The sequence below is a fragment of the Ctenopharyngodon idella genome, chromosome 9 (assembly GCF_019924925.1).
Source record: "Ctenopharyngodon idella isolate HZGC_01 chromosome 9, HZGC01, whole genome shotgun sequence".
NCBI classification, from domain to species: Eukaryota; Metazoa; Chordata; class Actinopteri; order Cypriniformes; family Xenocyprididae; genus Ctenopharyngodon; species Ctenopharyngodon idella.
In genome coordinates this window covers 34,573,171-34,587,084 of record NC_067228.1, presented here as the reverse complement: position 1 = coordinate 34,587,084, position 13,914 = coordinate 34,573,171, and the positions used below count along the sequence as shown (strand labels likewise).

Here is a 13,914-nt window from a genome sequence, read left to right as displayed (position 1 = left end):
AGACGCCAGGGAAAATTCATTTTTTCAACAATACCACAGCAGTACAATCTTTTGTTGTGTTCCCGTCATTTTACTGACGACTGCTTCTCAAACCTCGGGGAGTTTAAGGCAGGATTCACAAAACGCTTGGTCTTAAAATATGGATCAATGCCCAGTTTATTTGGACCAGCTTGCTCCTCTGAATCTCAAACTTTAAGTATGATTAATAATTGATGTTTATATTTTATAGTGATAGTTCAAAATTCGTAGTTTTGTATGTTATGTTGTGTAATGTACACCCTAGTCTGTATGTCTCCTGTTAACTGGCTAACTCACGTTTCTGTAGTTCTACTATTCAGATGTGGGTCCAATATTGTCTAAAAATGTGTCAATTAATGCAGCTTGTCTGTCTTATTACTTGGAGTAATGATCAAGGATGGAGCATGACTTTTGTTTACAGAGTTTAATGCATTATCAGCTATTCACGTTTGTGCTCGGCTAACGTGGGAGTTTACAACATACAAAACAAACTGTTTTTTTCCTCTGTGTTTTTCTTATTACAGTAGAGTGGAGCTCTATCTGTATTGTAATAGGATGTTAAGATGCTAGTCCGCGCTAAGTAGTTGAAGTATTCTCTCTATAAACAGTAAACACCCATTGTAATGACACAATGTTATAGCCATTTTTCTTTGATAATAGTTATGACGAAAAAGTCTGTACATATCTGACCTAAATGTTTATCTTATGTTAGAGGTTTTTAGCTTCGCTTGGCATTCTGATACAGTTCCCACAGGTGCACCTACATAAAGTATAACAGTGACGCTGCTATCACGTCTTATAAATAACTAAGGTGACACTTACCATAGAGAAACGTCCTACTCCAGTTGTGATTGCGAATCAGTTTCTGGTCGATCAACTACTTCGATGCCATCTTTTCTGTCCATACATTGTATACAATGTCTTGCGAATTGATAGCTGTCATTCAGTTATGGCAATGGGTGCGCGCAGTAGACCAATCACAAAAGATTGGGCCATCTGACCAATCAGAGCAGTGTAGGAGGGGTTTAGAGAGACTGATTCTTACGAATCGTTTACGAGGTGAAATTCATTGAGGTGAAATTAAAGATTGAGATGACGTGATGACGAGATGACGTGTTTTTGTAGGCAAAACCTGGAAGCGAGTTAGCATTTTAGGACTTCCGGTTCCATCGACCTAAAGTCTATGGGTTTTTTGATTGGGTTTTTGCTAAATCGCCTGAAATAAGGTCTGTGGTTAACAAAGCCTCTAAATATTTTCACGTTTTGATCTATGACATAAAACACACCAGTTATAACCCGCTTGTGATTTTTTAAACCTTTATTGTGTCTTAAAAACTGCGGTTGCTAACAAATTGCTAAAAGGGACTGAATTCCTTTGGCGGGGACTTTAGACGTCATCAAGAAAAACAGGACATTTGGACAGCATTTCTCATGAAAAAGTGGATAGTATTCATACACAGCGCAGATCATAATCAGCGAGCATGTTTTTAAATAAAGTTGTTTTCTAAATAAAGTTTGAGGAAGCTTGGTGTTGGTGACGTCCGCGACCATGGTGTGCTGTAGTCCGTTTATAGCCTACTGTTAGCTTTTTATATCTGACCACTTTATTTAGGCTTCAGAATGTATAAATGTTGTGTTAACTTGTAAAGATTATCTTGATAGACAAAACGTGTAAGTGTAATAACCCTTTGTTAAACACAGAGCTTATTTTTTTGCGATTTTCCAAAAGTCTATGGGAAAAATGCATATACTTTTGTTACACACATAGAAAGGAGCAGGCGTCGTTTCTGGTGCAACACATTTAATAAGTTTGTTTTGCATGCAAATCTGCAAGGAAAGAAGTGACAGGATAAAGTCAACCACATATGGAGCGTCTCAATTCTGTGTGTTAGCTATCTGCTCGTCTCGCATTAACTGCTGTGTTAAACTATCATAAACTCAGTATAACATTTTCTAAATGCTCTATAACATTCCCTGTTGTTCACAAACAAATGTAAACATATTCACTTGCAAATACAGTTTGCATATCAAGCATATAAACACAAATTTTGCTCAATAACATAAAAAAATAAACAATGTCAAACTTAATTTGAACCTTTACATTATTCTCTGTCTATTTAACCACTTCCCAGAGTACATACATTCTCTGTCCCAGCATTACTTATTTATTCTAAATAAAATGACACTTTAATGTTTTCTTATGTCACATTTTAGGACTGTTTGGTTTCATAGGCAAGCATTTCACCTTGTTTAAGTTGTTGGTAACCCTAAACCACAGCGGCAGACAATTTACATAAGATGGCGGACACCAGCAAACTCCACTCACGTTACAATTAAATGACCCGTTTAATCATCAAAAATCAACTTCCGTTTATGTCTTTTCTTTACACTTGTGCCACACTTTCGATCGAGGGAACTCGTGCTCCGCTAACTTCCGGGTTGGTCTACAAAAACACGTAATTTCTGAGGTACTCTATTATTTGTGAAATGTAAAGCGAAAATGCAAATTCCATTCCATACATGTATGCATTTATTTAATGAAACACAGGAGCAAAATGTCTGTTTTTTATCCATGCAAAGAAAGTCATGGGGTACAATGTTATTCTGAAAAACATAAAAAAAATATCCCATATAATTCCATTTATGGAGATATCCTAGCAACCACCTAAAAACGATATAGCAACCAGTATCAAAATGTGAACACCTTAGCAACCACATAGCAACCAAATCATAATGTGTGAAATTCATTCAGAACACCTTAGCAATTGCATGGCATTATGGAGGATAACATATTTTCTTCAGAAAATGTTGTACATTTTACATTGTCTTCAGAAAAATCTAGTTATTTAGTACACTTAATATAGTACACTTCTGATTATATGATAACATTTTCTTTGTGCGCAATAACTGAGTTCAGCAGATAGTTAGGAGTGAATCAGAGGTTGTGCTGAGAGTCGCGCGCACCTGAGCGCAGTTAATAGTCAGATAGATGTTTGGAGGAGATGTCAGCAAAGACCATCAGTCGTTCATGCGCTGAGGCTGACCGGACGCGCCGCGCGCACATTCATGTCTGTTCACTGCGCTCGAGCGTCAAGGAATGCGCGAGAGGAGATGAAACTTTCCTTCAGAGGGACCGAGCGCCTTAAGATTTTTCCATCAGAAGACAGAAATTATTGGGTTGTTGTCGAGTTCTGCGTTCAGAAGATTTGTAAATGAAGATTACTGCCGTTTTACACCTGGTTGCTGTCGCTGCTTTACTTCAGGTCTATTCTCACGTGAGTTCAGAGCAGTAGCCTATGTTGAACATGATATAACCTACAGGTGACGTCCTGCAGATGTTTTATACGATATAAAGTTTATTTAATGTTCTTTTATAGTTAACAGAGGGTCATGTTGTCACGTTAATGTTGTAAGTTGTTTAAACGCAAAACGGTTCATGAAACAACAAAAATTACTTAAAAACTATTGTTCTCACCAATATATATTTGATTAATAAATGGTATCAAATTACAAAACATGTGACAACCTGAGAACAGACTTTGTTAAAATCTACCTCAATTACGCTAAATGTATGCTAGTGTGACTTTACTGCGTTTTAATGTTTTTGCTATTACTAAAATATTAGCAAAATAGGACGTATTTTGGTAACACTTAATTTCGATGGTCCACTTTAGACATTTTATTAACAATAAGTAACTTTGCAACTACATGTCAACTTCTAATAACCCTAACCTGACATCTATTAATACTCTACTAATACTCTGAGAGTTAGTTCACATGTAGTTGCAAAGTTACTTATATTTAGAAGAATGTCTAAAGTGGACCAACAATATATATCTTTATTTGAAACCTTGCTTTCTGAGTTGTTTGGTTAATGTTGACACTTAATGTTGACAACTGTTGACACTTTCTCATTTGTCAACAGTTAATGCATTAATTAACAATGAACTATATATATATATATATATATATTTTACAGCATTTTATGAACCTTTGTTAATGTAAGTTAATACAAATGTCCATGTTAATATTTAGTTCACAGTGCATTAACTAATATTAACAGTCATTAAAAGCCCACAAACTCTATAAATGTTTAGATTAACATGAACTAAGATTGATAAAAGCTGTAGAAGTATTGTTCTTTGTTAGTTCCTGTTAACTAATGTAGTTAAGTAATGTTTGATACAAATAAGTGTGTGTGTGTGTGTGTGTGTGTGTGTGTGTGAAGGTGTGTGCCATTCCGCCAGAATGTGATCTAGAATTCGTGCTACTCAGAGAGGAGGAAAACTGCTACAACATCATCTATCAAGAGAACCTGACAGAGACCGGGTCCACACACAAAGGCGAGCCATTACATTCACTCTCGCTCTCATACACACACACCTAATGAGAAGATTGAGTTCATATAGAGGGCAGCTATTTTCGATATGCCCAGAGTGTTTTCCACAAGCCTGCTCCGTACACATCAAGACACCCAATGCCCTTTATACTTGTCGTTTATGTGGACAAACAAAATGATAAGTGTTTATGTGTGTTCCTAAGAGGTGTAATGTGATATCTGGGGGGAAGTTTAGAGAACGGCCTCCATATTCCATATTCCATAAATCACACCCTTATCAGATTATAGATATATATTACGTCCTCCAGCGCAGTGAGTACACACACAATTGCTGGTCTAATGCTGGTACAACTATTGCCTACTTAGGATACATTTTCAGTTGAGAGAGGGTCTGTCTGTGTGTGTTTAAGTGACAGTATCATAAAGTCTAATACTCAGTTTACATGTACAGTGATTTGGAGCGACTAGTAATCTGAAGTATATGAGAATCATTGAGAGTTTGTGATTTATGGTGACATGAGCAACAGCGACCAATGGTTTTGCAATGTGGGTGTGTCCAGCAACACGTCAAAGTTAAGAAAACTTTGTGCAAATGAGAAGCAATGGTGACTACCAATAGGAGTGAAGAACGTGGAGCTTACATGATCCATCTCTGATACTGTAGTTGAGTGTAGGCAAGATGTAGAATAATTCAACGTACTGTGAGCAAGTGTCAGGAATTGTAAGCATTATAACACAATTGTGACTGTTGCCGATGCTGCAACTTTCTGCAAATGAGCAATGACAATCTACAAACAGCAAATGAACAATCTGCCACCTGATATAGTTGTATATAGTTGGAACATCTATTGGCAACAGACTCACCGAATCCAAGCAAATTAAACGTTGCTTATATGAATTTAACACAATCATTTAAGTTTATAAACGTTCATATGAACAGCATTATTGTTGTTACTATTATTACACTGTGAATTGTAACAGTAATTCTCAGTGTCTGAAATGGTTTGATAAAGGATTCAGTCTCTCTAAAGCCTGCCTTTCCGAGAGCCTGCTTTGCTCTTATTGGTCAGATGGTCCAGTCTGTTGTGATTGGTCGATTGCTTACGGCACATTTTGGAAAACAAACTCTCATTATCATATCTGAATTTCAGCTCCAGGTCTTCCTCAGCACTTTATACACAGTAGGGGTGTAACAATTCACTCGTTTTCTCGATGCATCGATTACAAATCCTGGCGATGCATATGCATTGATCTTGAAACATGTTTTTTGAATAGTGAATTGTTCATTTCGGTTGATAATCGATGTAAAATGCAAAAAAGAATTAGATTAATCGTGATTCAGTGCTTCAAAATAAATAAACATTAAATTACTACATGCGCGAATTGGAGACGTGCTCCGTAATTCACCCTCACAGCTCTCCTTCACAGACACGTGCTGCACTCTTTACCGCCTTTCACTGGATTGTGCTCGCGCTCCGTCCACAGCTCTCATCAACAGTTTTGAGCAGCCCACATTTAAGCTCTCCTCAGGACGGCCACTGCTATTCCTATGAGCAGATGACAGTCTATAGTCCTGAGTCAAACCGCTCAGGCCATTGATTAAGCTGCCAAGTCATTGTGTGGTCACTACTCTTGAAATAAAACGCTTTCATTGCATGGAAATGTCACCGTTGTTTTATGAGATAAAATACTGAAGTTTTATGGAAATGGGTCATACCATTGACATTACCTGAGCAGTTAAAGTAAAACCCCGCTTATTCAAGGGCGCGCATTTATTGCATGGACGGAGCAAACACATAAAGTGTCTAAATGCATACGCACAGTTCCAATGAATGATAAATGAAATTTAACTTAATGTTGTTAAACTGAATGTGCGAAGGAAATTGCTGAAATACAGTATCTCACAGAAGTGAGTACACCCCTCACATTTTTGTAAATATTTTATTATATCTTTTCATGTGACAACACTGAAGAAATGACACTTTGCTACAATGTAAAGTAGTGAGTGTACAGCTTGTATAACAGTATAAATTTGCTGTCCCCTCAAAATAACTCAACACACAGCCATTAATGTCTAAACCGCTGGCCACAAAAGTGAGTACACCCCTAAGTGAAAATGTCCAAATATCGCCCAAAGTGTCAATATTTTGTGTGGCCACCATTATTTTCCAGCACTGCCTTAACCCTCTTGGGCATGGAGTTCACCAGAGCTTCACAGGCTGCCACTGGAGTCCTCTTCCACTCCTCCATGACGACATCACGAAGCTGGTGGATGTTAGAGACCTTGCGCTCCTCCACCTAACGTTTGAGGATGCCCCACAGATGCTCAATAGGGTTTAGGTACCCTCAGCTTCTTTAGCAGGGCAGTGGTCGTCTTGGAGGTGTGTTTGGGGTCGTTATCATGTTGGAATACTGCCCTGCGGCCCGGTCTCTGAATGGAGGGGATCATGCTCTGTTGGCATTCATGGTTCCCTCAGTGAACTGTAGCTCCCCAGTGCCGGCAGCACTCATGCAGCCCCAGACCATGACACTCCCACCACCATGCCTGACTGTAGGCAAGACACACTTGGCTTTGTACTCCTCACCTGGTTGCCGCCACACACGCTTTACACCATCTGAACCAAATAAGTTTATCTTGGTCTCATCAGACCACAGGACATGGTTCCAGTAATCCATGTCCTTAGTCTGCTTGTCTTCAGCAAACTGTTTGTGTTAGTGGGCTTTCTTGTGGATCATCTTTAGAAGAGGCTTCCTTCCGGGACGACAGCCATGCAGACCAATTTGATGCAGTGTGCGGCGTATGATCTGAGCACTGACAGGCTGACCCCCCACCCCTTCAACCTCTGCAGCAATGCTGGCAGCACTCATACGTCTATTTCCCAAACACAACCTCTGGATATGGCGCTGAGCATGTGCACTCAACTTCTTTGGTCGACCATGACGAGGCCTGTTCTGAGTGGAACCTGTCCTGTTAAACCACTGTATGGTCTTGGCCACCGTGCTGCAGCTCAGTTTCAGAGTCTTGGCAATCTTCTTATAGCCTACGCCATCTTTATGTAGAGCAACAATTCTCTTTTTCAGATCCTCAGAGAGTTCTTTGCCATGAGGTGCCATGTTGAACTTCCAGTGACCAGTATGAGAGAGTGAGAGCGATAACACCAAATTTAACACACCTGCTCCCCATTCACACCTGAGACCTTGTAACACTAACAAGTCGCATGACACCGGGGAGAGAAAATGGCTAATTGGGCCCAATTTGGACATTTTTACTTAGGGGTGTACTCACTTTTGTGGCCAGCGGTTTAGACATTAATGGCTGTGTGTTGAGTTATTTTGAGGGGACAGCAAATTTACACTGTTATACAAGCTGTACTACTTTACATTGTAGCAAAGTGTCATTTCTTCAGTGTTGTCACATGAAAAGATATAATAAAATATTTACAAAAATGTGAGGGGTGTACTTACTTCTGTGAGATACTGTACTTACAACATTAACAACACTGAAATAAGAGCACGGTTTATCTATCAATCAGATGCGCATTAAAGTTGTGTTCATTCCTATAGCAACAGTAGAAACCCAGCGCGTTTTCTTTCAGAATCACCATAAGGAAAATGTTCCGTATAAAGAGAACAAAGAAGGCTTTATAACTCTTCCATGAAGAAAAGTTAGTTTAGGATTAGTTGGGAAAGTGCATGATATTCTAAGTTAGTCTCTCCATGTAAGCATTAGTATACCTGGAACACTTTAATAAGGTTGTGTAGCCATTAACACTATCCTGCACTATAGTTAACATGAACTAACAATACTTTTAAAGCCTTTTAAAATTTTGGCTTATGCAAATGCCAATTTTTTAAGCTATTAAAATAAAGTTATGGAGCTTCATTAAGAACTAACATGAACTTACATTAACAATGGACAAAAGGTTGTTTTTTCTTACTCTCTGACCTCCTTAAAGCCGCTGTGTAGTTCGCACCCTGACTAAGACACATTGGGGAAAGCATTTCAATAACCCTAATGAATGCATATAAAAATGCAGAATTGAATCGAATTAATCAAATCGCATCGAATTTTAATGTGAATTGTCTCGAATCAAATTGTTCTGAATTTCAAAAATCGTTCTTGCATCGAATCGAACACCTTTGAATTGTGAATCGAATCAATTCGCTGTCTACCCAAAGATTCACAGCCCTAATACACAGTGATACGAACAGTAATGATGGTGTCGGTTTTACTGTATCAATTCCAGCCCAAGTCCTCATGCATTGGAAGTGCAGAAAACATCTCGGGTTACGACTTCAACCCTGGTCCCCTGAGTAGGGAATGAGACGCTATGTCTGGTTGTTGATGCTTTGGGAACACTTCCACATGACCGGTCTCTGAAGCACAAGTAAAATCACACTGATCTTATAGGCTGCTGATAATCATGTGACATTAAATTATGCGTCACATGACTGTAAAATGGTGCCTGCATTGAACGTCATCTGCTTCTGATTGGCTGAATGACAAACAATTGTTCTGATCGCCTTTGGAACATAAATAGATTTGACTCCACCTGGAGCAAATTTTAAGCAGGAGGAGGCAACCTACAGGGCCTGCAAACCCCCTACTCTCTTTAGAGAAGTAATAGAAAAGCCACCTTAAGACTCAAGAGGTTCAAAAGGTGCCCTAGTCATACCTTCCAGGACAATAGCAAGGTCCCAAGAAGGAACTCTAGACCAGCAAAAAGGCCTAAGACATCTCGCTTCCCTTTAGGAAACGAGATACCAAAGGGTGCCTCCCCAGGGATGCACCACCAATTGGTATGTCGCTAGCAGAAATGGCCGCCACATACACCTTAACTGTGAATGGGGTCAACCCAGCAGAAAAGCGGTCTTTCAAGAACTCCAGCACTGTACCAAGAGGGCAGTTAACTGGGTCTAGGTGATGTTCTTTGCACCACATGGGGAAAAAACATACAGTTTCCTTGTGAATGGAGCCCTAGCACTTAAGATGTTCTCAACAACCTCAGTTGAAAGATCCATACATTAAAAGAGGGTCGAACACTGACCGCTTAGGCGATTTATGTAAGAGACTGCCGATATATTGTCTGACCAGACAAGAACATGTTGACCCCTGAGATGATGACCAACTCAGGCACCTTATGGGGGCAAGAACGACATCTTAATGTCGAACCGCCATCTCCTTGGACTGGCCTAAAATTAACCAGTCGTCAATGTAATTGAGTACACAAATGCCCTGGTATCGCAAAGGAGCCGAGATGCATCCATGCACTTCGTGAAGGTGCATGCTGATAAGACTAGGCCAAAAGGAAGAACCCGATATTGGTAAGCTTTGCCCCCAAAAGCGAACCTGAAGAACGTCTTGTGCTGGGGAAGGATGGATATATGGAAGTATACGTCTTTTAAAGCCATTGTGACAAACCAGGCCTCTGACCTGATTTGAGACACAATAACCTTTAGTGTTAGTACACTTCAGATGATGTAAATCCAAGATTGGCCTCAACCCCCCATCCTTCTTGGGAACCAAAAAGTGCTGGCTGTAATAGCCTGATTTCCTTTTGGGAAGAGGACTTTCTATGGCCTTTTTGAAATGAGGGGGACAAGATTGAAACTGGATCCTGTAAACCCATTTGGCAGAAGTTGCCACACAGCCATATGGTCTGAAAGGGGTATGAACCTTTTGAGACCGATGTCTGGGGTAAGAGGAGTAATACATTGTGCTTCAGAGACTGGTCACGTAGAAACATTCCCATAGTGTCAACAATCAGACACAGCACTGAGTTCCCTCGAAAGGGAACAGTGTCTTCTCAACATGTCGACAACACGAAACAAACTCTTCCAGTCTCAGCAACAACTACAAAGTAGATGTTGTTCACAGTAGGTCAATGTACACCATAGGCTGGTAATAGGTAAATTGCAATAAAGTGACTTTACCTAGAAAACCCATGGAAATCGATTGCCTGGAAGAAAAGCACTTTATCATTTTTGAGTTGTAAAGCTTAAAGTGCCCCTATTATGATATTTTAAAGGTTTTTAATTTTGTTTAATTTTGTCTCCTACAACAGGTTTACATGCAGCAAAGGTCAAAAACGCTTTCATTTTCTCATAATATATATTGCACATCACCACATTTTTCAGTGATTTTCAAACGACTCAGCCGATGATTCAGTCTCTCTAAATCCCTCCTTTACGTGAGCCTGCTCTGCTCTGATTAGTCAGATGGCCCAGTCTGTTGTGATTGGTCTACCGCTTACAGCACGTACAGAAACAAAACGCTCATTACCATAACTGAACTTCAGCTCCAGAGGCTTCCTCGGTCCCCAGCGATTTGTACATTTTGTAAAGACAGTAACAATGGCGTCGATTTTACCATATCAATCCGAGCGCGAGTCCGATGATGAAACATTGGAAGAACTAGTTATTCAACCCAAACCTCCATCGCAAGGATGACTTGAGCATGATATTTCTTAGTGATACGCTACTCAGTTTGATGTACATTATGAGATGTTACAACTGTAATTCCTCACCATCAGCATTATCAAGTGTATGTCCATCAACAAACTGTTGTGTATATTTCTAATTTATTGCAGTGCAAATGTGGGAACTGCATCATTCACTGTATCAATAACAGCACTAACGTGAATGACTGATGTAACATTAAAGTTTGTAAAACAAATCTTGCTCCATCCTTTATCATTACTCAGAGTAGTAAGAACAACAGACAATCTGCATTAATGAACACAAGTTTAGGTAATAGTGGCCCACAGCTGATTAGCAGAAGTATTTCAGCAAGGCAGTAATAATGTGAGTTAGCCGGTTAGACCTACACAATATATAACACAAAACTATATATTTTGATGTATATATTTTCTATAATAATTATATCATACTTACAGGTTGTGATTCTGAGGAGCAAGTTGGTCCAAATAAAGTGGGTTCCCAGTGACGTGTGGCCGTCACGGAGTGTTCTATAATAATTATTCTATTACTCATACTACCATTCAACTACTTACCCATGAACTAACCCCGGTATGTCACATAACGTGATTTCTGGAACACTCGTCCATCAGTAGGAACGACCAATACTTGGCCGCTCTCAGACCTACAACAATAAAACTGTCAGTGTGAAAAGGGCTTAAAGTTTCTCACTCTGTTAACAGAAATTCTTTCTCAAAATATTGTCCATCCTTTACATACACAGGAAGCAGTCAATACAGGCCTGTCAACACAGGCACATCACAATAACAGTAAAACGCTGAACAGATCTCTTTTGCTCCTCACAAACTCTCCTCTCCGTATTTCATTGGAAAAAGTACCAAGAGAAACATTTACAACACTGCGCAACTTTTCCTGCCATTCATCAGACAGGGAAGGAGAGACAGCAAAAAGGGCTAAAGGACGGTGAGACGGTGCCATTCAGAGAAAGAGAGAGAGAAGTAACAAGTGCATGAACAGAAAAAGATTGCATTTGATTGCAAACGGTAAAGAGTAATCCTCTAATCTTACCTGATTAGCAGGGGTCAGGGGTGAATGAACAATCTGAAAGGCTACTACATAAACAAAGGGTCTAGCTTATGAATATTAATTTGGTGATGTAATTTAACAGTACTAATGAATCAGGTGCACCATATGGCTAAAAGTATGGACATTGGTCACCCCTAATTTCATCTCTAAATTTTTGGCAAAATTTCCACTGTCCATAAAAATATTCAAAGCCCCCCGCCTCCTCCATGTAGGCTAATATGTTTCCTCTGGCACATCTGATTTAATGACAACTTCTTACTATTTTAATATATATAAACTCCTAGATTTGCTCCTAATTATGTTCCCTCTGAACAGGTTGCAGTGCTTTATGGGATGATCTGAACTGTTGGCCTCATGCTGAAGTGGGAGAGACTGTGTCGCGCCCATGCCCCAGTTTCCTTCGGGTCAAAGGTCAGGTGCATTCTAGGTTTTCACTGACAAGCCTTCATGAATTTTATATCTTTAACCCAATAAAGCCTGATTCAGTGGCCCAAACTGAGCAAAAATATGCAGTTTGGTGCAGATGCTGATATTTATATGGCCAAAAAGAAAAATTAAATTTTATAAAATATGACGTATGGATAATCAAGTAAACCTAAGTTGCTTCAGTCCATAAGTGTTTATCTTGAAATAATATTAAAAATATAAAAGTTATTAAAAGTAAATCGTTAACACCTTAGTATGGGGACAATTCTCACTTTTAACTAGTTGCTTATTAGCATGCATATTACTAGGATATTGGCTGTTTATTAGTACTTATAAAGTACATATTAATGCCTTCTTCTGCATGACCATGTTCTGCATGCCTAAATCCTACCCCATACCTAAACTCAAACACTACAACAACTACCTTACTAACTATTAATAAGCAGTAAATTAAAAGTCATAGTTAATCGTGAATATGTGTTCCCCATACCAAAGTTTTACCAGTTATTCTTATGTTCACTTAATTAAAATCAGTGCAGATTTCACAGCAGAAAGACACATGAACGACAAGCTGAAGGTCGACGTTTTTACAATTATAATAAATTACATTTATTTGCTAAAAAAAATTGAACTATCAATCAGATGACAGAAGGCAAGAAGTAGATTGTGTTTTTTAGAAGTAGACAGAAGTAGACAGATTTTTCAGCCAAGTTTTTCATCATGTTAGAAATTCGTCTATCAAATATGATACAGTAGGCTTTATAGGGTTAATAATACAGCACAATGACTGATTGTGGAAGACGTCTGTGATTATGGGCTTATATATTTTATTTCTGGGGGGGTCCTCGGGGATGAGCTGTTGTACAGGGTTGTAATTGTGTTGCTTGTTGTTTGTTCCTTGTCTACAGGAGCTGTGATGAAAAACTGCACTGAGAATGGCTGGTCTGAAATGTTCCCGCCGTACGAGCTCGCCTGCGGCCATGGGCTCAATGACAGCTTTCATAATCCCAATGACTCGGTAATATTAAAATGGTTTTGTTTCTGTTCTCATAAAAGTTAACAAACTTTAGAACTTTTTTCACTTTAGAACAGATTAAAAATTAAGAAAGAAAGAAAGACAGTAAATGCATGTAAAACAGTATAACAATAACATCACATTTTCATTTAAATGAACCAGTAACACAGAAGAACATTCACTTTCATTAAATAAATATAAATAAAAATGTAAATGCTACATAATGCAAATCAAATCTATCTCTTCTTGTAGGTGCTGGTCTCACATGAGTATTTCTTTTATGTGAAGATCATGTATTCTGTGGGATACGCCATCTCTCTTGTCTCACTCAGCATTGCTCTCACAGTATTGTGTGTGTTCAGGTAACACTGTGTGTGTGTGTGTGTGTGTGTCTGTGTGTTCACATGTGTTTTATGAGCATATCAAGTGTACTAATAATACTGAGCAGCAAACAAAAGACTCACTATGCAGTTGCTAAGGTGTTCAGGGGTGCATTTCCCAAAAGCATTTTTTGCCAACTACGGTCGCAAGTTCTTAACAGTAAAAACACGATTCCAATGTAATACGTTACCACCTAATCATAAATAACATA

At 38.9% G+C, this 13,914-nt stretch overlaps 1 protein-coding gene across 1 annotated transcript in view; it reads left to right on the top strand.

Moving 5' to 3' along the window:
- Positions 1 to 3,037: 3,037 nt before the first annotated feature.
- The window catches only part of LOC127519175 (secretin receptor), a 24,834-nt gene continuing 13,957 nt past the window's right edge, over positions 3,038 to 13,914 (top strand). Inside the window, exons 1-5 of the mRNA XM_051906702.1 lie at positions 3,038 to 3,293; positions 4,247 to 4,361; positions 12,197 to 12,292; positions 13,216 to 13,325; positions 13,575 to 13,684. Of these exons, the coding sequence (XP_051762662.1) occupies positions 3,231 to 3,293; positions 4,247 to 4,361; positions 12,197 to 12,292; positions 13,216 to 13,325; positions 13,575 to 13,684 (494 nt within the window). The 5' untranslated portion in view covers positions 3,038 to 3,230. The remainder of the gene's footprint in view (positions 3,294 to 4,246; positions 4,362 to 12,196; positions 12,293 to 13,215; positions 13,326 to 13,574; positions 13,685 to 13,914) is intronic.